Source organism: Leptinotarsa decemlineata, unplaced genomic scaffold (genome assembly GCF_025532065.1).
Source record: "Leptinotarsa decemlineata unplaced genomic scaffold, Ldec_3_MD MMD2_tig00078422_RagTag_RagTag, whole genome shotgun sequence".
NCBI classification, from domain to species: Eukaryota; Metazoa; Arthropoda; class Insecta; order Coleoptera; family Chrysomelidae; genus Leptinotarsa; species Leptinotarsa decemlineata.
Window position 1 is genome coordinate 2256392 of NW_027412747.1, and position 22468 is coordinate 2278859.

Here is a 22468-nt window from a genome sequence, read left to right on the forward strand (position 1 = left end):
TCGTCAGGCTGAATTTTCAAGTAGGCTTTTCTTCAAGGAGGATGTTATCCATCATCCTTTGGAACGTGGATGGAGCATTTTTCAATCCGAAAGGTATACAAACAAATTCATAGTGACTGTTCTCAACAGAGAATGCTATTTTTGGAACGTCTTTCGGGTCGATTTCGATCTGGTGAAATCCTGATGCAAAATCGAGGGTGGTAAAATACTAACATTTTCCAAGCTGATCTAGTAGGTCGGAAATGTTGGGTAACGGATACTTATCGTCTACTGACAGTTCGTTCAGTTTTATATACCTAGTCAATCACAATACGCCATTTGGGTTCTCCGGAAGCATCTATTTTTTTGGTACCATCCAAACGGGGGATGACCATGGAGATGTCGAATGTCGAATGATACCTTGATTAAGCATTATGGAAATCTGGGTGTTGACTTCTTCTTTGTGAATTTGAGGGTATCTATAAGATTTTGTGAACACATGTCTCGCATGATTAGTTTCGATTGTGTATTTAGTTTCATTTGTGAAGGTGAGATTATCGCCTTCAAGATAGAATATTCTAGGCATAATTCGGTTACCATATGTTCCTCTTCTTGGTTTAAATGGTCGAGTCTGAGTTGGTTTTTTATCTCTTGAGTTCTGTCGATTTGTTCTAAGTCATCGTAAGAGGTGTTATAGTTCAAAATTGATTCAAAGTCTATAATTTGTTCGAAAATTGAGTTTGAAAAGTCGATTTTGAGGAATGCGTTGGTATTTATGCTGAATGTCAGAAATTCATCTTTTTGTCAATTTTCACTGGAGCGTTTGGTATTCTAACTTCCCCTTTTTCTCGCGCTGACAGTATAACGTCGGTATTTTTGAAGTTACTTTTGAGTTCGAATATTCTTTCTGTTCTGGGTTCAAATGAAATTTGGTTTGCTTTCGAATTCCCAGTTACTTCATCATCTATAACTTCCAATAAAGGAACCGTCTTGAAATTTGTGATTAGTTGTTTGTTTTTTATATCAATAATATAATTATAATGTTCCAGAAAATTGGATCATAATAAACCATCGAATCCAATATCAAGGTTGTGAACATAGACTACATGGGGATCATTATCTTTGAAATTGATCAGGGTCGATTCAGTGATTAAAACTTTCTGGTCCGTGATTCCCTGGACTATTACATTCTCTGGGAATCGGTGAAGGTATTTTTCACAAGATTTTGGTTTGAATATCGAAATTCCTGCACCAGTATCAATTGAAATTTTGAAGGTATTTGAAAGGTCTTTGATGTAGTATAGGTTTTTTTAGTTCATGGGGTGGAGAACTTACATGAAGCGTTGTTCCGGGAAGTTCAGATTGGGGTGATGATCTTCTAGGTTCATTGATTGGATCTGGGTTTGAATGTTCGACGTTATGTCTTGGGATCGATTGAAATCCGGAGGATGATGTTTTATAGGAAGTGAAAGAAAATCCTGGTATCCTGAAATATTTGGATTGTTTACATATTGGTCGTGTTGGTCGTTTTGGTCATATTGATCGTAATGGTTGTATTGATCATATTGGTTGTATCGATTGTATTGGTAGTATTGATCGTATTGTTTAAGTTGTTCTTGCAGGCATTGACCATTATCAGTATAATAGTCATTTCCTGGGCTACTAGCTCTATTGTAGTTCTCATATTCTAGATTATAGTCTTGAAGAGGTTGTGCATCTTTATATTCAACGCAATGTGTTCTTTGTTGATTCAAGTTAGGCTTGCTTTGAATCACTGAGGGATGATTCTGGTTTTGATTTTGAAAATTTGGCCTAGATGGGGTATTTTGGAATTACGGCCTTTGTTGATTGGTTTGAAATTGTCGTCTTTGTTGATTATTTCGAAAATTCGTTTAAGGACAGTGTTGTTGGTGGAAATTTGGTTTTATAAAATTTGTGTTTTGAAGGAATTTGCGTTATGTGGTTGTGGTCGTTGTCTTTGGCGGCATTCGTTTGACAAATGATCAAAGCGTTCACACGTTCTTGAAGACTGAGGTTGTTGGGGTCTTTTGGGAATGTTGTTTTTTTGTTGGTTGTGTTGTGTTGTCATGTTTTTGGTTTTTGAAATACGAAAGCTGAAGTTCTCTCCTGATTCGCATATGTGCTCGAAGCATGTCTCTGGGGTTTTCAGCGCGTTTCTTTTGTCCTAGTCTTGGTTCAAGTCCGGTAAGTAGTGTATTCAATGTCATAGTTTCAATGAGTTTCGATTGAGCTGTTTTTTGATCGGCAGTGAGGGTAGATTTTTAAATACAAGCATGAATTTTAGCTTTGTGTACTTGTAGTCTGTTGAAGAATATCAACACGATTTCGTTTGGTAGTTGTTTTAGTCTCTGCAGGTCTTGGATTGAGGAGGTAAGATATGGGGTATCACCAAAGTTTAAATTCAGTAAGTGTCTGATTTCCTGATAGGTTTCGGGGTTTCGAGAGCTTATGAGTCGAGCAGCTCTTCCGCAAAGTTTGTTTTTAATGTGTATTGTTAAAAAAGTTTCCTTTGATCGCTAGTATACATTTGGTACGCACATCACAAGCATTTATAAATGTTGTTAGGAATATTTAGTCTCCTTCAAACTCAGGGACGATTGAAAATATCTGTGACAATTTATATGGTTCAATTTCAGGGATAGATACAGGGATTGGTTCAGGGGCATTTTCGTTATCAGCCATATCGCTCAATTAATTGATTTCACTGGACTATAATGAATCGATAATAGCAATACTCAATACAGAATCAGCTCACATAAAAGTGATAGAAGATTACATCCTGAGAGATGTGCTCTCAGTAATCATGTTTCCAAAGAAGGTCATAAAATGGACTACAATGAATTACTTTCATTTAACAACACCTCTTCACTTGTTTTCCTCGAAACTAATGAGGGTGTTGTCAATTAATCAACATATTTGATTTTTGGGTTTTCCCATTGAGTAACTTACAGAACAGCAGATGTATCTGATCACACTTGCACCATAATAGTTCTCTTCTGTTCCATAGTTTCATCATCTACATATATGATGCACTGTATGGAACCTTTGGTGTAATAATGAATATTACTGGAATTTTTTCCCAACACCAAATCGTTATTTTCAACACATCTACACGTGTTTCGATCACCAAGTGATCATCTTCAAGAGGAAGATTAAACTATAAACTAACGCAAAGCTAACGCTATTTATGCTATACAGGTGAACCCTACAGGTGTACCACCCATACAGGTATACCACCCTAAATTAATTTAACAGTTTTGCCTAATCTATTATTTTACGTTCTACGTTTAACTGTATATAAAACAATTTTCAGCTATATAAAATTAATTCCCAATGCCTATCTGGAATCCTTTTTTTGCAATGTGTCCTTATTTCCTAGAGAAGATCTAACACAAATAAGAGTACCTGATGCAGAACAAATACAGGCAAATTTACCTAAAGTACCTGAAATACCTGAGTTAAGATGCTCTGACCGAATAAAGAGGCAGACAACAAGATGACCAGTTCAGTTTGAGGAGTGCCTAGAAGATGACTGTACTACCAACTGTCGAAAACGCTCGCAGATAATCAATAGAAGATATAAAGCTTCAAATCCTTTTTGTGAAATTGAATATTGAAATACTCAAAAAAAAGGAAAATTAGTTGCATCAATCGAAATATATATATATATATATATATATATATATATATATATATATATATATATATATATATATATATATATATACATATACAGTGTGTCAATTTGAAAACTTCCCACCCTCAATATCTCCCTTCCAGTACATAATATGAAAAAATGGTCAGACAGGTCAACTTTATTTGCAAGGGGGACACTCTGAATGAATATTTTCAACCCTCGGGGTTCAACCCCCTAGGAGGGGTGGATGTTACCCTCAGAATTTCAAATGGAAAGGGGGGTCAAGTGGCACATCATTTTGAAGGGCATTCAATTCGCTTGCCGACGGTGCGCTCATTTATTATTTTCCGATCAGCAGTATCCGAAAATGTAGTTCTAAACTAATAGAAGTAATTAGAATTGGCCTATACTAAAATGCCTGGTTATCAAGTTAGTATGCAAAGAAATACAATTTATTGACTCTCTTATAAGTAAAACTTGTGATGACGGGTCAGCTTTTCAACTTTCCATCAGGGGTAAAATTAGACAAGCCTCAAAAAATTTACATTAATTAGTTATCTGATTTCGGTGACTTTCATTTGGGTTTATTATCGGATTTAAAACTCTTATCCCTTTTTTGTTACTTCTGCTATAAAAAGTATCGTTTTTTGAGCAAAAAAGGTGTTCATCGCATTCAAGCCATTTGGTAGTACTATCATTTCAGTTTCATTTGTTGAGCTGATCAGCGATACCTTAGAAAGTGTATAAATTGTAAGAATGGTTTACACTATCCAAGACCGAATTGAAATAATTTTTATTTATGGAGAGGTGGGCAAGTGCGCACGAAGGGCGGCATCTCTTTTTAATGAAAGAAATCCAAATCTTAATATAAGTCACCGGTATGTGCTTGATTTGGTGACAAAGTTTTCCGAAACTGGTTCGGTGAAGAATAAAAAAAGGAATAACCCCAGAGTACTGAATGAGGATGCTCAAATTGAGGTGTTGGGAACATTTGCTGCAGAGCCGACTAGCTCCTTACGATCAGTAGCAGAACAGACGGGAATGTCACACGAGACTGTAAGGAAAGCACTGAAAATGCACAAATTTCATCCATATAAAATGCAGATTCTCCACGAGCTCCATGAGGATGATTATGACAGAAGAATAGAATTCTGTGAAATCATGACTCTTCGAATCAATGCTTTACCTAATCTTCTGTTCAATATCTGTTTCAGTGATGAATGTTCATTTTTCCTGAATGGCAATGTTAATAGGCAAAATTGTCGCTATTGGAGTGACGAAAACCCTCACAATTTTCGAGAAGGACATACACAACACCCACAAAAAGTTAATGTTTGGGCTGGTATTCTTGGAAATGCCATTATCGGACCTTTATTTTTTGAAGAAAACTTGAATGGTGATCTGTACCTAGATATGCTTCAAGCACCTATCGATCCACTTATAACTCACGAGCTCGAAACTCAAATTGATGCACAAGGTAATTTACTGTTGCAGGAAGATTTGTTACATTTCCAACAGGACGGTGCGCCACCTCATTATTTTCGCCCCGTCCGACAATGGTTGAACGAGCGATTCCGGGAGAGATGGATTGGCAGAAGGGGATCAATTGAGTGGCCACCGAGATCACCGGATTTGACTCCATTAGATTTTTTTCTTTGGGGATATCTCAAATCTGTCGTTTATAAAACACAGCCCACTGATATGGATGACCTCAAAGGACGAATTACAGCAGCATGCCGGTCAATTAGTGGTGAAGTTTTCCAAAATGTTCGAGAGGAGTTCGAAAACAGACTGTATTAGTGTTTAGAGCAGAATGGACAACATTTTGAACATATTATCAGATAAAGCGTAACAAGATGGTTGAAATTTGTTTTTTGCAATTTAGTATTTTTTGTTTGCACTCGATGCGTATTTCGTTAACTAAGTAGTTCTACATTCCTCTCACATCCACGAATTCGAATATTACTCAAGGGTTGGAACGATGCTACCTAGTACGATGCTCACCTTTTCCAATAGTCCATTACAATCATTTGTTTTGAATACCAACCTGAATACCAAACATCTAGTGCGGGCGAGTTTTAATCATTTATTCTTATTCACTTCTAATCACCGTTCGTTTGGAACGTTATTGTTCAAAAACTGCTCATCAAAAACTAATGAAAAAGGTATCATTGGCAAGAGAATTGAATGCCCTTCAAAATGATGTGCCACTTGACCCCCCTTTCCATTTGAAATTCTGAGGGTAACATCCACCCCTCCTAGGGGGTTGAACCCCGAGGTTCAGAGTGTCCCCCTTGCAAATAAAGTTGACCTGTCTGACCATTTTTTCATATTATGTACTGGAAGGGAGATATTGAGGGTGGGAAGTTTTCAAATTGACACACTGTATATATGATATATATATATATATATATATATATATATATATATATATATATATATATATATATATCATATATGATATATATGATATGATAGGCTGAAACAGCTGTCTACCGGTGACTCTTGAATTGAAATCAATATGGTAATGATCAAAATAGTACCTACTTATCTATTCATGTTTGATATATATCATCATGATATATATCATTTCTAGAAACATGTGTATTCGTTTTCCGATGGCATTTCAGGTTAGCTTCCCAAATTTCTGCTACCTCAGTTGTCGGTTGATTGGTCAAACCACCAACACTGACATAAAAACTTGGGTGTCACACTAAGAAGTGGTTCCACCAATGTCTGGCTTGCGTTTACTCAGTTATTTTCATCTAGTACTTCTTTTGAGTATTCACATATTGTCTTCAATCGAGGACCGCCTGCCCGGTACTGACAATGACCAATAGACTGACACAGCTGTCTACTGGTGGCTTATATTGAAATCAATATGGGAGTGATCAGAATGGTACTTATCTATTTATCTTTCTATTCTCATGGAATTATTTTTCCACACTTTGACTGCATTAACCTTTCTAGATTTCGTTTCATTTCTAGAAACATGTGGATTCGTTTTTCGAAGGCATTCCAGGTTAGCTTTCCAAATTTTTGCTACTGTAGTTGTCGATTTCACTGGACTAAAATGAATCAATAATAGCAATACTCAATACCTTTGAGTTATCAAATAGTACGATTATTTTGATGATAATTGATCTGTGCAATTATCAACAATTGGTTTCAACAATAAGCTAATGATCAATCAGTATGATTATTGCAATGAAATAAAATTCAATACAATAAACGAGATGAACCTTTGTTGACTTACAGTATTTGTTTCATGGGTGATTCGTCTTGTTCTTGAAGTTTTCCACAAGGAACTTCACTAGGTGTTCCTTCCGTGGTTTTCTTCAATTGATGACTCCTCGGGTTCTTTTGGTTCTCGCTTCCTCGAAGGGCTTGATTCTTTGTTTCCTCGAAGGATTGGAATCCACCGCTACTAGTTAGAATTTTCTTGTTCGAGCAACGTTCAGAACTCCCACCGACTGTGCCAATTTGTTATATCTTGTTTTTTACAATTCACTTTTTGAAAATTGGTTCATTTCTTCAAATATTTCATTTGAATATAATGTGAAAAAACTTGGAACATTAACAATAGAAACTAAATTGTAATGAACTGTACGTCAAGAATAAGTAATTGATAATGAACGTCTTCCTGACCTCGTAGGGTCTATTTATATGTTCGACATGAAAAACAATATTTGAACATTTTCAGCAACTGCTTTGTCTGGAACACACGTGTTCATCTTGCTGATACTGCACAATTAGCACTTTTCACAGGAAGCTGTTATCGTTTATAATTTAATACGCTTCAGAGGTAAATTCGCATATAACATATATGGTCATTTTTATTCATACTGCAATTTTATTCATGATAATAATTAGGTACACAATATTTAGGTACTCTATAAATTCAATTCAAGACGTGTTTCACTATACAGGGTGTAACTGAATAAGTGTAGAACATTCAAGAAGGTGATTCCTCATCGAAAAAAGATAGGATCTTTCATATAAAGAAACTTCATTGGGGCACCCCTTGTTAAGATACATCCCCTTAAAGGAGGTACATAAAATTTGTATAACAATTTTTTCACAAGCACTAGTAAAGTTACAATATTGAAATTAACCTGACGTTTTGTACTACCGAAAAGACACTTAGCCAGTAATGTATTTGATTTACCCCATGGTTGTAAGGGGTGGAAAACGCAACCCTCAAAATTTATTTCCAATGTAACTTCTTACCTTATTATCTTATTTGTTTACCATTAAAAAAATTATTTCCGATAGGCTGTTTCATTTTTAACAAAAAATGTCTCTTGGATTTTTTGCCCAAAATGAACCAGTTCGCAGCAAAAAATCATTTTATCAACAACTACAGAGATACATCGTCATAAATGCGAACTGGATTTTTTATTATTTTGTAGTTAGTACCTGCATTAAACGATCGAAGGGTAATAAACAAAACTAATTTATAAATAACAAAACACACAACATGTAGAAATCATAGAAAATGTTCAATATGTCTACCTTCAGACATAACTCATGCATCTAGGCGTCGGCGCATTGAGCCACGTATTCGCTCAAATATTCCTGGAGTCTCTCTGATCACCCCGCACGCATCGATGATGCGGTTTCTTAAGTCCTCTACATCGCGAACAGGAGTACGATAAACCAAATGCTGTAAATGGCCCCATATAGAGAAATCGAGAGGATTGAGATCCGGGGATCGAGAGGGCCAGTTCTGTGGTCCTCCTCGACCTATCCACTGATTTGCATATGTTTCAGTTAAATGCTGACGTGCTACTTGACTAAAATGGGCGGGAGCCCCATCACGCATAAAAAACATATCCCTTCTGACGCCCAAAAAAACTTCCTCCAGCAGTACTGGATGCACTTCTCTTAAAAATTGAACGTATGCCTCACCATTTAATCATGGAGGTAGAAAATGAGGCCCAATTAAATCATCCCCAATAACTCCGAGCCACACGTTAAGAGAAAACTGTTCTTGATGGTTAGTTTCGACAATAGCGTGAGGATTTTCATCAGCCCATATGTTGTTATTTTTGAAAATTAATAATCTTGTCCCGAGAAAAACTACATTCGTCTGTGAATTCTATCGTCTTCAGAAAGTCACAATTTTTTCTAATAATTTCCAGAATCCAATTGCAAAATTCAAGACGGTTCGGAAAGTCTCGCGGTAACAGTGCCGGTACGCGTTGCAGATGGTAAGGGTATAAGAGTTGTTCCTTTAAAATTCGAAATACCGTCATATCATCAACATTTAGCTGAAAGCAATCTTTTTAGTACTGGTAGTATGTTGTTCTTCAATCAAATTAAGTACTGCTTCCTCAAGCTGTGGTGTTCGTACTTCTCGATGGCGACCACAATCCTGCGTTCTTTTGTCGAATGAACCATATTCTCGTAATTGTTGATGAAGTCGAGATATTCTATGTGAAGGATGCTGCCATTGGATTCATTTCAGCATATCTTCTAGAAGCTTCTAACCCATTCCCCTGCGACAGACCGTAATGCATATCAGCCATTTCCTCATTTGTGTATGCCATTTTAATAACAAGTGAATTGAATTATTAAAGTAACAAATTGAAAACAGAACAACAACAGACAATTGGCAATGATTCAATTTCAAAAATTTACAAACTGACAGCGTCATACCAATTCAATTGTCACTATCGCTAATAGCGACCTACTAGATAGATCAGTTTCGTATTTTCGCATTTATGACGATGTATCTCTGAAGTTGTTCGTAAAATAATTTTTTGCTGCGAACTGGTTTATTTTGGGTAAAAATCCCAAGGGACAATTTTTGTTTAGAATGAAACAGGCTATCGGAAATAAATTTTAAATGGTAAACAAATAATAAGACAAAAAATTATATTGGAAATAAATTTTAGGGGTTGCGTTTTCCACCACTTACAACCATGGGGTAAACCAAATACATTTCTGGATAAGTGTCTTTTTGGTAGTACAAAACATCAGGGTAATTCCAATATTGTAACTTTTTTAGTGCTTGTGAAAAAAATACAGCCCCTTCAAGGGGCTGTATCTTGAAAAGGGATGCTCCAATGAAATATCTTTATATGAAAGATTCTTTATTTTTTCAATGAGGGATCTCCTTATTTTGCTACATCCTGTATATGATAGTTTTATCAGTTGGACTGACACCAGTCTCACTTACAAGTCAACATATATAAAAATGAATACTGCTCAAAATTTCCCATTTTGCAATGTGTAGGATATATGAAACTTAATCAAATACATTTTTCAATATCATGATGTAGGTATAGAAATGTTGTGTATGAAAAACACATTTGTAGAAAAAATGGTTCAAATAACAAAAACAATGGCACAATGAGTCGTATTTTCAACTGCAATTTAATTGAATTCATATTGCAGGAACCGAATTTGTTAAAGAAACGTCATCAATTTTTTATTGTTTGTGAACCACAAAATGATATGTGTAATAGTGATCAGTCGGGAACAGAATACCTTTCTCCATCCATTTCAAATATCATAAAGTCGAAAATAAACCTGTAAAAACTAATCTTTTTCCTCTTTTCCATTATCTTCCTTTTTTTTCTCTTTTCGTCTCATGTCCCAACCATACACCTCTTTTACCTGTCTCAGTTTTTCTGAACTGCTGAACGTCTTTTTATAATGACATTTGTGTAATTTCTTGACGTTCAATTCAGTTTTTTATATCCATATGCATCTCCATGTTAAACATCAAAAGGCGAGGCTGCATCAACATTTCAGAATGTTTTATTTCATTGCTACACAGTTTATTGACTAAATGATGTTGATTTTGATATGCATTGGTATTTCATTGAGTGCATCTTCTATTTCAGAAACGAATTTCCACTTCGCCCAATGCCCGAAGAAGACGATCATCCTTTTCTGTTAGTAGCGCAATGGACTCCTAAAGGACATGGGCTTATTATGGTTCAAGATTATAATATTTATTATAGAAAAAGTCCAAATTCCCATACTGGATATAGAATAACAAAAACAGCCGTTCCAGGAGTTGTTAGCCACGGGGTTCCAGACTGGCTATATGAGGGTAAAATTAATCAATTCACTAATATAATTTCACTTCTGATCACATATGTATATAGGTATACGCGGTCTGTTCAAAAAAAGGGAATGCGAAATGTACATATGCGTCGAACATATATTAACAATTTCAGCTGTTTGGCATTTCTGGGTCGTTGGTTAGGGGCATGAAAGTTAGAAATGTTTTGCCTGTTCGGGGTAATTTTCTGCTATCGAAAAAAATGGATCAACGAATTTGCATTGAATTTTGTGTATTAAATCTCTTGTAACACAAGTTATTCCAATATTTCGATAAAGTTCATTATCATTATCAAGGAAGAGCTATAAAAAAATTGATACAATAATATAAATTTGTTACAAATATGCACTGTTAGTGAGGATAGCCATGTTGAAAAGAATGTTACATTCAAACAGTTGAAACATGTCAATAAAATAAAACAAGTCACCAAATTGAAAATGGTTTCACTCATCACTGATATAAGGAAGATTATTTGAATTTGCATAATAAAATCATTATATGGTTTGAAATTATAAAATACTGGTGGAAGCCACATGCCTGTAGACCACAGAGATAGATGATAAAACAGTTGACACTGACAGCCGTCATGTGATTCAGTTTGAAAAATCGTTTATGTGTATGTGTATGTGGAACTACGGAACAAAACATAACAATTATGGTGCAAGTGTGATACCTGTTGTTTTGTGAGATTATCAATGTCAAATATATGAAGAATGTTATTGAAATGAAGTAAAGCCCTGCCTTAGGGAGGTTAGAGATTTGTCATATTTCCTTCTAATTCGATATGAGTCAAGAATTCAGCATTATTGCTGATTTCAAAATCATGTAAATTTTCATCAATATTAAGTAGGAAGGCACAAATGTCGCTGAGGTGATCAAGGTCTGATCTTTTGTTGAGGCAATCATTTGATTGTAATATACATGACATTTCCAAAAATAACTTTTTAGAAGTATTTCTTTCAATTGCTAAGATTGGACTATAATTCAACCAAAATCGTAGTCTGTTTGCTACAAAGATCCATCCAACGACAACAAACACAAACTCCAACCCCATGAGTTACCCGAGAAACAGACCAACCAGACAAATGCTTTTTCCCCTACATCCATGGAGTTACTGACAAAGTGAGCCGAATTCTGAAGAAACATAACGCAAAGACGGTATTCACAGCCAACAACCAAATCTCCACTATGCTAAGAACACCCAAGGACACGATACGCAATGAAGCACAGGGAATATACGAAATACTATGTTCAAACTGTCCCAGAACTTATATCGGCCAGACCGATAGAAAAATAAGATTCAGCGGTAGATTTCATTTTCACAATTATCTCATGGTTTGCATGCAGTTCTTTCGATGAAACAGCTCTATTTGAAATGGAAGAATAGCTTCAGAGCCTCTTATAATTCTACACATTAGTCAAATATTCATAATCGATGTTTCCAATGTTCTCAGATTTTTCTACAGGCAACCTTCAGGTTATAGGATGCAAAAAAATGAATTTGATTCAATGTTATTTTTTCTCAAAAATTCAAGTCCCAGTCTTGAGTCAATAAGTATATGAAAATATTTCTTCAGAGTATTTTTTATTTTGTTTCAAATATATGCATGACTTGAATAATTTTTTGCATATCATTCATTCATATTTCATTTGTTTTTTATAGCAAATAAATTATACTTGATACAATATTCTTTTACTCATTTTGAAAATATGCTGTTTCAAACTAACATTATTGTTACGTTTTCTACCCGTGGGTCACCAATAATTGACTACACTGAATAATTAAACTTAAATTTATTTCACTTCAGATACAACAAACAATTCAACTAAAACTTCAGCTGTTATTTGAATGTAATCGCCTCACTGAATCACTTCGCGTACCGCACTGTAACGTCCACTTGACTGTCCGAATAAGCTTGCAGCCAGCGTTTAAAAATCGCAATGGCACATCGTAGAATTTTGCCGAAGTTCTATCAACACCGATAGCATGTTTCTTGCTCCTTCTCGAGCGGCAGGTTACATTGGACATTCCCCCGCCCTCAGTTACGTCACGTTTGGTTTATGGATACCAGTGGCGGCCGGCGTTATTTTCTCTCGGGCATGATTTACAACACTACCCCCTGCCCTGAGGTTGTTTGCCCCGAACAACATTTCAAGAGGGAACATCACGACCCTTGTAAGGACTCAGCCTCTCTATGTTGACAACTTCAGGCTTGCTTCTGGGTGACACCAGATCGTTTATCTTTTTGGTTACCAAGTAAGGTCTTTGCCATGGTCTCTGCAACTTGGGACACAAACTTTTCCGACGTTGGGGTTGGTAAGAGTCACACTGCATCGCCATCTTTGAAGCTAACTGGCAGAGACTTTTTGTCGAATCTTATCTTCATCCTGTCGCTGGAAAGCTGTAATTTGGTCCTGGCAAATTCGTGTACAATTTCCAGTCTCTCCTTCAGGTCATTCACATTCTCTGAAAGGGGTACCTCTTGAGATTCATCGAAAGGACTGCTATACAATATATCTATCGGAAGCTTCAGTTCCCTACCAGTTAACAGCATGGATGGTCCATGCTGTTGCGGCCCTGATCCGACTGCAGTTCTTGGGGTACTCCGTGTCTGGCAATTACGTTCTGCAACAGGGCTTCTGCCACTGTTTCAGCCTTTACTTCAGGCCATTTGGAAAAGTAGTCCATCATAACCATAAGGTACTCGTTACCGAATGTGGTAATAAGAGGTGGTTCCAAAATGTCGACTACGATTCTTTCGAAAGGACACCCACTGAGGTACTGCTTCAACTTTTCTCTTTGCCTTTTCTTCGGACCCTTTCTCGAAGAGCACAGACCACAGCGCTTACACCACTCTTCCACGTATCGACGGCAATTGACCCAATAGTACCTCACGCGTACTTTTGCTAGAGTTCTATTTACTCCGAAATGCCCTCGTGTGCGACCATCGTGAAGCTGTTCAAGGACACTCGGGATACACGTCTTAGGAACGATCCTCTGGAATTTGTGGGTTCTTCCTATTTGTCCTTCTGTTCTATTTGTCTATTTGTGTTCTGAAGTTGAAGAGCTCTCGAACTACTGAGTGGTCTGGCCTGATCTAAAATTCACGGCCATATAAAAAGGACTAGTAGTGATTTACCGCTTTGACCACTGCAAGGAGTTCTATTCTAGTACCGCAGTAATTTTTTTTGGTCGTTCCCAGGGACTAAAATAGCTGATGACGATTTCTTTTTCCTCTCTTGTACCTGAGAAAGTACTGCTGCTTTTCCATGTTGGTATGCAACCGTGTTCAGGATAAACAACCCTTCCTCCTTTGGGTTTGCTAGGACCGGTGCGCTGATCAAATGTCTCTCCAGGGCAGCAAAGGTGTTCTCTTTTCAGTTAATCTATGCAGCCGTCTGGCGATTTTTCCAAAGTCCTTCACGAAACGCCGGTAATAGCTACAGCATCCAAGGAAGATTTTTACGTCGTGCTTGCTCTTCGGTGTTGGCCATTCCAGCACTTTCTTGATTTTCTACGGATCTGTTTCAACTCCTCTTAAAGACACAACGTGTCCCAAGAAATTCACCTTTTCTTGGAAGAGGCAGCACTTCTTGGGATTGATCTGCAGATGGGCATTCCGTAGCCTCGTGAAAACAATCCTCAACTTTGACAGATGTTGATTAAACATTTTTTTCGGTGACTATAATGTCATTAAGATAGATCCAGCATGTTTCCTAGGTGAGTCCCCTCAACACCAACTCCATCAAGCGTTCAAATGTTGCGAAGCGTTGCATAACCCAAACGGCATAAACTTAAACTGGTATAATCCATTTCCGGTGGAGAAGGCAATGTTCTCTTTATCTTCGGGTCGAACAGTCACCTGCCAATATCCACTTTTCAGATCTTATGTTGAGAACCATCTGCATTCGGTCAAGATGTTCAAGGTGTCATCTATTCTAGGGAGACGGTGACTGTCCTTTCTGGTGACATCATTATGCCTCCTGTAGTCTACGCAAAATCTCGTCGATCCATCTTTCTTAGTAACTAATACAACAGATTACGACCAGGGGCTGTTTGATTCCTCCTTCCTGATTGGCATCACCAGTATCGATGCGATGTTGAACTAAATCCGTTCAACTAATGATTTTGCCCTTCAAAAATATATCATTCTCTTCCTCGACGGATCGGGTGACCTTGTATAGTTCTTCTCCAGACAGATTGTTTCACGTCTTTTCGAAAGAATATATGAGTTTCTTTGCGAATTGTTGAGTACGCTGTAGAGGTACTTCTTCTTCAATTCTGGCGATTTCCATGATAGGTTCGCAGGTGCCTATTACTTGCTCTTTCTTGAGAGTCACCCTGTTATTATTAAGGTTGATTATTCTTACTGGAATGGTCTGATTGTTACCATTCACGAGGGATCTGGCCACGATAATTCTTGATTCAGAGCCGTTAGATGGCTCTATCAATGCTATACTCAAGTCACCAGGTCCAGCAATTTCCGCTTGGATAATTTTCTCGGTGTTAGGAGAGATTGTGGAATCTTTCAGTATAACCACTTTAAAGCTGTCATAAGGCTGAGAGGCCACATCGAGCAAAAGTTTGACTTTCAGGCAGTTTATTTCTCATATACACCACACATCCGTAGGGGGACATGATGTCTAGTCCCAAAATGAACTCGCCGACGATGTTGGCCACTAATACCTTAGTTTCTATTCTACAATTTCCAAGCTTCAATCTCAAGCTTCTCCGTAAACTGTCACTCTATCTCCAGTGGTTGTTTCCAGAATAGGTACAACTGATAATTTCTCCAAACTGCTTCTGTTGAAAATGTCGGCTCTGATTACCGACCTCGTTGCTCCAGTATCGTCAGAGCGTGCAAAAAAATTTTAAATTACCTATCACTTGCAATTCTCTGATCAGACACACCTTATTTTACAATGGTGTGAAAATGTATAAACATCTACCGAGTTACACTAAAGAGATACATATTGATATCAATCAGTACAGAAAAATGATTAATGAAATTTTGAGTAGTAGACCCTATTACAGTTTGGTCTGAGTTCTATACCGATCATTTTTAACTCAGCATATTTTATGTGTATGTATGTTTCAACCATTGTTTGTGGTTTTTCATTCAGTGTTTTATACTTGAGTTTACATTATATTTAATCTATATTTTTCTATTCATAGGACATTTATGTATTCTTTTATATTAATTCACTAACCTTGTCAACACGATTTTTTCTTTGGACAATGAAGTATATATAATAAAAATAATAAAATAGGCACTGATGATTATTGAGGAATCCGTCGAAAGCCAAGCCATTACTGTTGCGTCCAATCATAGAAATTGAATACCTGGGGGCTTGGGATGCAGCAGCCAATGCAAGCTGAATTTGATTTTTTCAAACCACGACGCTCTAGTTCGGGTGATCCCGAACGCCAGTCTCTTCATTGGTCGGATGCTGGACGTGATCGACAGTCCTGCCTTGAACGTCCTTTTCTGCCGCAGTTATAACATTTAGGCCGTTCTCTTGCCTTGATTGCAGTTCTATTCATCAAATGTTTCTTAAGGAGTTCTTCAAGACGTATCATGAGTCGATCTGTTCCTTCGTCTTCCTTTTCATTGATGGCCCTCACTATAACTTTTTGTTGTTGTCGCGAAGCATTTTTAGCAGCTTCAAATTCTAGGGCATAAATGATGGCCTCATTCAATTTTTTATAACGTGCCATCCTCAATGACTGCTGTAGCTTCGTGTCACGAACCCTGTCGATGAAACTATGGACACTAATCCAGTGGGTGAAGTTATCTGGTGCTTCTGGGTAGACGAGTCTTACTAACCTCTCAACTTCAGCTCCAAACTCTTGCAAGCTTTCTGATGAACCTTGAGTTATCACCTTCAGTTGAGCTTGGTAGACTTGTTGAAGGTGCTCACTAACATATCTGACTGCTTCATAATCCTTCTGCTTATCCACTGGAATATTTTGCGGAGTTTCGGAAGCCTTTCCTCGTAGTGCCAGTATGAGAGCTGTTGCTTTCTCCTCATCTCTCTACCCACTATTTTCTACTGGTAGGAGGGAGATATGTCGTTCTTGATTTGCATTTTTCCACAGCAATCTTTTTCGGTTCCGATAATTCTTTCCGAAGTTCCCGAAAAGTCTCTTCAAACATTTTGTCGACTCCTTCAAGTTTCCTTCCGTCCCCTTCAAGCTTCTCATCGACTACTTTTTCCAATTTATTTCCTGAATTACTTTTCCAAATTATTCCTGAATATATTAATTGGGAAGATTTAAAATCTTCCAATAAATGAAGGTACATCTAATTGTATTTTTCCTGCTGTTCCTGTTTTTCCTGAATATTTACCTGTTTTCCTTGAATACCTATTAGTAATTGACGATCTTCATTTTTGCGTAACTTTTCTTCTTCCCTTCGTCGTTCATCTTCTTCATTTCGGCGTAATTGTTCTTCCTGTATTATCTGTTCATCTTTCTCTCTTATGCGTTTTTCATTCTCAGCCAGGTTCGCTTGCAAAGCCTCGAACATTTTCTCAAGCTCTTCCATCTCGTCGTAATCGAAACTCCCTGTTTTCACCATGAGACAGAAAATGTTTAGTCAATTATCCCACTTCTGACACCAACTGTTACGTTTTCAAACCGTGGACTCACCAATAATTGACTACACTGAATAATTAAACTTAACTTCATTTCACTTTAAATACAACAAACACTTCACGTACCGAACTGTAACGTCCATTTGACTGTGTACTTGACAGTCCGAATACGCTTGCAGTCAGCGTTCAAATATCGCAATGGAATATCGTGGAATTACGTCGAAGTTCTATCAACACAGGTGACATGTTTCTTGCTCCTTCTCGAGGTAACATTGGATATTTCCACGCTCTCAGCTACGTCACGTTTGGTTTATGGTCATTAGTGGTAGCCGGCGTTATTTCCTTTCACGCATCATTTACAACATTATGAAGCTTGCATATCACCTAAGCGGTGACGCGATGTCGAAGACGATCCGAGCCATGGACGTAGAAAAATAAATGGACTCGGTAAACCAATACCTTCAACACAGAATGTTTTGAAGCCGCTCGGTTCGGTGGCGAGCGGGTTACGGGAAAAGAGGAATCTTGCGATAGACTGTGACATACCTTCCAATGACAGTGGCGCACGCAATTAATTCAATATGGGCAATGTAAACGAAAATATGCAATATGATATATACTTATGAAAACTTCAGAGATCTATTCATCAATTATTGTTAGAGATTATAGATATTTCCGATATCAATCACAGGAAAACTTCATTGTATTCGAAATTGATATAATTACTCGAAAAAGTCGGTTCTTTCAAAAAACCGTTGAAAATTGATAAATAAAAAAAGAGGAAAAAGGAACAATGTTTTGGATTGAGTATTTTGATCTATTCTAGTTCTATCATATTGAAGGTACAAAATGACAATCACAAAACGGTATTTCTTTATAATTTTAAGAGTAGATGGATTACTAAAGTAATTAGTAAGAAGATAATATTCACCTTTTGATTGAATTTACAATTTGACTGTCTAATTTTCTTTAACCCACCATTATATTTTGTCGTAGCAGACTTTCTCTCTCTAACAACGAAAATCGTCAAAAGTGTCATTGCCTCTCTTTGAAATCAAAACTCATTGTTTGCAACTATATCAACTTCATAAGGCTTTCGAAAAAGCTCGAATTTGGCTTCCTGCACGAAGAGGAAGTCTTTGGTTTGTCTCTTTGAAATCAAAACTCATTGTTTGCAACTATATCAACTTCATAAGGCTTTCGAAAAAGCTCGAATTTGGCTTCCTGCACGAAGAGGAAGTCTTTGGTTTGTATCTCAGATGGTATCTTTTTCTTGTTCTGAGGTAGGATTGTAAATTAAACAACTTGAGTTCAAAAAATAACTGTAATGAAACAAATAAAACAATACAAAATGAACAACAATAACAACAATGAAAAAAATTATTACACTTTGAAAAGGAACCAAATATAAATATATCCATGAATCCATACCGAATAATATTATATGAAAAATAGTGTCGGTTCACAATTGAAACTAGTCAATTGAAAATTAACCTTCTACAATTAATTATATAGTATTATATAATCATATTGAAACAACTACCCAATAATTTTGATAAATATTTTTCAGAAATAGTTGTTTGAAATTAGAAACTTTGAAGAAGAAGAAAACCCAAACACCAAACTGGAATCCCGCACTCTACATACGTTTCGCTAACCAAGTTAGCGCTAACTTGGTTAGTGAAACGGGCGTCGAGTGCAATTGATTCCAGTTGGGTGTTTGGGTTTTCATCTTCTCCAAAATTTCTAAGAGTTTTATTGATTTCGAAACAAAACAGTTTTTGTCAATATAGTCCTAACTCGTTTTGTTGATGAATCTAATTTAGAGGATGTTTCATGATGAATTCTAATGTTGAAATATTTATTTAAAATCAGTTTCAATAGCTGCAATGAATGACCACCAATGGCATCTTCATCATACAAGTGATCACCAAAATAATTATATATTATTGGTGGCATGTTTTTCAGAGTATTATTCACCAAAACATTCATTAGGTTTTTTATTCTATTACTGAAAATGTTGTTGGTTTTATGGAAAAATCTAAAATATTTTTCAGCAACAACACAAACTTCTACTACTAACTTCGATGCTTTAGTGAGGTTTCGATATTCCTTTCTTATAAGCAGTGTAGAGGTAGTCTCATCATTTTCATCAAATAAAAGTGACTTACATCTAAAACATGAAACAATATTTTCCAGGCTCCTCGACAAATAACCCGCCATATAACAGACAGTATCATTAACATAATCTGTTAAATACCAAGCAGCAGAATGGAGAAAATCGAACGGTCGTATGTCTTCAGTCAGTTTATTCTCAAATATTGCTTGGTCAGTAGTCGCAGTCCGCGTTTGGGGGCCTGGTTTTCGTGAGGCTGCTACGGATAGTGTTACCGGATCTGAAACAGGTTCTAATGTTGTACTTGGAACCAATTCTCCTTATCCTCTCCGATAATCCTCTGATGTAGGGAAGTGCAAGCACTGGTTGTGACGGCTTCTCTTCCTTGCGAGGCTCCTGCTGTCTTTTAGCCAAAGTCTTTTCTACCATCGCTTTGGAGTATCCATTCCGCTGAAGATCATTTTTGATGATGTCTAGTTCCTTCTCGAAACCTTCCTTTGTATTACAGAGCCCAAAAGCACGGTCTAATAGAGTCTTGATGATTCCTCTTTTTGTCGATTGATGGTGGTTGGATTCGTGGTTCAGATACTGTCCCGTATGAGTGGGTTTTCGGTATACAGATGTTTCCCACTTAGTGTCGGTCCTCTTCACCAAAACTTCCAAGAATGGCAATTCATTGTGGATTTCCTTCTCCATTGTGAAAGTGATGGAAGGTCTCACGCTGTTGATGTGTTTCAGAAAGGCGTCTAGTTCAGTATTCCCATGGTTCCATATTATGAAGGTGTCGTCAACATATCTCAACCAGACTCGAGGTTTCTTGTGGGCTTCTTCAATGGCCAGAGTTTCAAACCACTCCATATATATGTTGGCTATGACTGGCGAAAGTGGCGATCCCATTGGCAGTCCCTCATCTTGTGTAAAGAATTCGTCCTTCAGTTGGAAATAACAGTTTCGTACACAGCATCCTAGTAATTCCATAATTACTTCTATATGTAGATTCGTTCTCTCTTTCAGGTTCCCGTCTTCGAATAGCTTTCTCTGTATGATTTGGAGTGCTTCTTCGACCGGAACGTTGGTATAAAGGCTTTCCACGTCGAAACTAATTAGTTGATCTTCCTGTGTGACTTCAATTGACCCTAGTAGTTCGACAAAATGCCTTGAATTCTTCACAAAAGACGAACGAATCTACCTATAGAAGTAATTACGATACGAATCTACCTATAGAAGTAATTATGGAATTACTAGGATGCTGTGTACGAAACTGTTATTTCCAACTGAAGGACGAATTCTTTACACAAGATGAGGGACTGCCAATGGGATCGCCACTTTCGCCAGTCATAGCCAACATATATATGGAGTGGTTTGAAACTCTGGCCATTGAAGAAGCCCACAAGAAACCTCGAGTCTGGTTGAGATATGTTGACGACACCTTCATAATATGGAACCATGGGAATACTGAACTAGACGCCTTTCTGAAACACATCAACAGCGTGAGACCTTCCATCACTTTCACAATGGAGAAGGAAATCCACAATGAATTGCCATTCTCAGACGTTTTGGTGAAGACCGACACTAAGTGGGAAACATCTGTATACCGAAAACCCACTCATACGGGACAGTATCTGAACCACGAATCCAACCATCATCAATCGACAAAAAGAGGAATTATCAAGACTCTATTAGACCGTGCTTTTGGGCTCTGTAATACAAAGGAAGGTCTCGAGAAGGAACTAGACATCATCAAAAATGATCTTCAGCGGAATGGATACTCCAAAGCGATGGTAGAAAAGACTTTGGCTAAAAGACAGCAGGAGCCTCGCAAGGAAGAGAAGCCGTCACAACCAGTGCTTGCACTTCCCTACATCAGAGGATCATCGGAGAGGATAAGGAGAATTGGTTCCAAGTACAACATTAGAACCTGTTTCAGATCCGGTAACACTATCCGTAGCAGCCTCACGAAAACCAGGCCCCCAAACGCGGACTGCGATTCCAAGAATTGCATTTACCGGATACCCTGTGAGTGCGGAAAATCCTATATTGGTGAAACTAAGAGGCCATTGAATGTTCGCATTGCCGAGCACAAGAAGCACACACAGCGAGGAGAAACCAGCAAATCAGGAATAGCAGACCATGTTTGGACCCATCAACACAACATCGAGTGGTCCCAAGCTGAGATCTTGCACAGAGAGGAACATTGGTTCAGGAGAAAATTTAAGGAAGCCGCATACATGTTGTCCAACAGCGTATTCAGCCAGGCCAGCGTAGATATACGAAACATATGGAAACCCATCATCAAACGAAAAATGATCAACTCCCGCCAAAACGGTCATCTCTCACGGAATCAGTGAAGCGGAAAATGGAAAGTAGAGAAAGTGAAAGTATTTCAACGACCTATAAAATAGTCATCTCTCGGAGGAATCAGTCCAGTCATCACCCGAAGACGATTGTAGATACCAACAATCGAAACGTCGTGAACTAACGTGACTTGGAATCTCTACACTTTTTTATTTTTTTATCATTTTCTTTTTTCATTCCTTTAATTTTTTATTCAATTATTGTATTTCTACTTGTAGGTTATTTCACTATCATTTCATTTCAGGTTTATTGTTGCTTAATATAATTGTTATTTTCAACTATTCATTTTTAATTATTCTTTTTTACTTGTTTCAGGGATTTCAAATCATTTTATATAGTAGACAGTGGAAGTCCGAACTAGTGAAATTCAATGTCAAGATAGTTGAAAAATTGCTTACTCGTTACAGGAGACAAAGGTTTTTTATAATTATATTTAGCAAATCTATTTTTTGCATTGAAAATGTCGAATAAATCATTGAAGTAACGGGCGAACAATGCAGTTGCTTCCACTCCTTGGAATTCAGGCACTAATAAATCTTTACATAGATATATCAAAGAATCTGCTACACTTTTACTTAGCGTTTGTGTGGCGATTTTGACTTTCATTTTTTCTCTAGTCCACAGTATGTGACGTTTTCGCAGTTTTGTTGCAGTATGTAACCCCGTGTTATATTGAATTTTAACT

General features: G+C 37.2%; 1 protein-coding gene across 2 annotated transcripts in view; it reads left to right on the forward strand.

Moving 5' to 3' along the window:
• The window catches only part of Dpp10 (Dipeptidyl peptidase 10), a 264426-nt gene that overhangs the window by 145473 nt on the left and 96485 nt on the right, over positions 1-22468 (forward strand). For both annotated transcript variants that reach the window (XM_074185976.1, XM_074185977.1), the window contains one exon: positions 10492-10703. In XM_074185976.1, coding sequence (XP_074042077.1) covers positions 10492-10703 — 212 coding nt within the window. The remainder of the gene's footprint in view (positions 1-10491; positions 10704-22468) is intronic.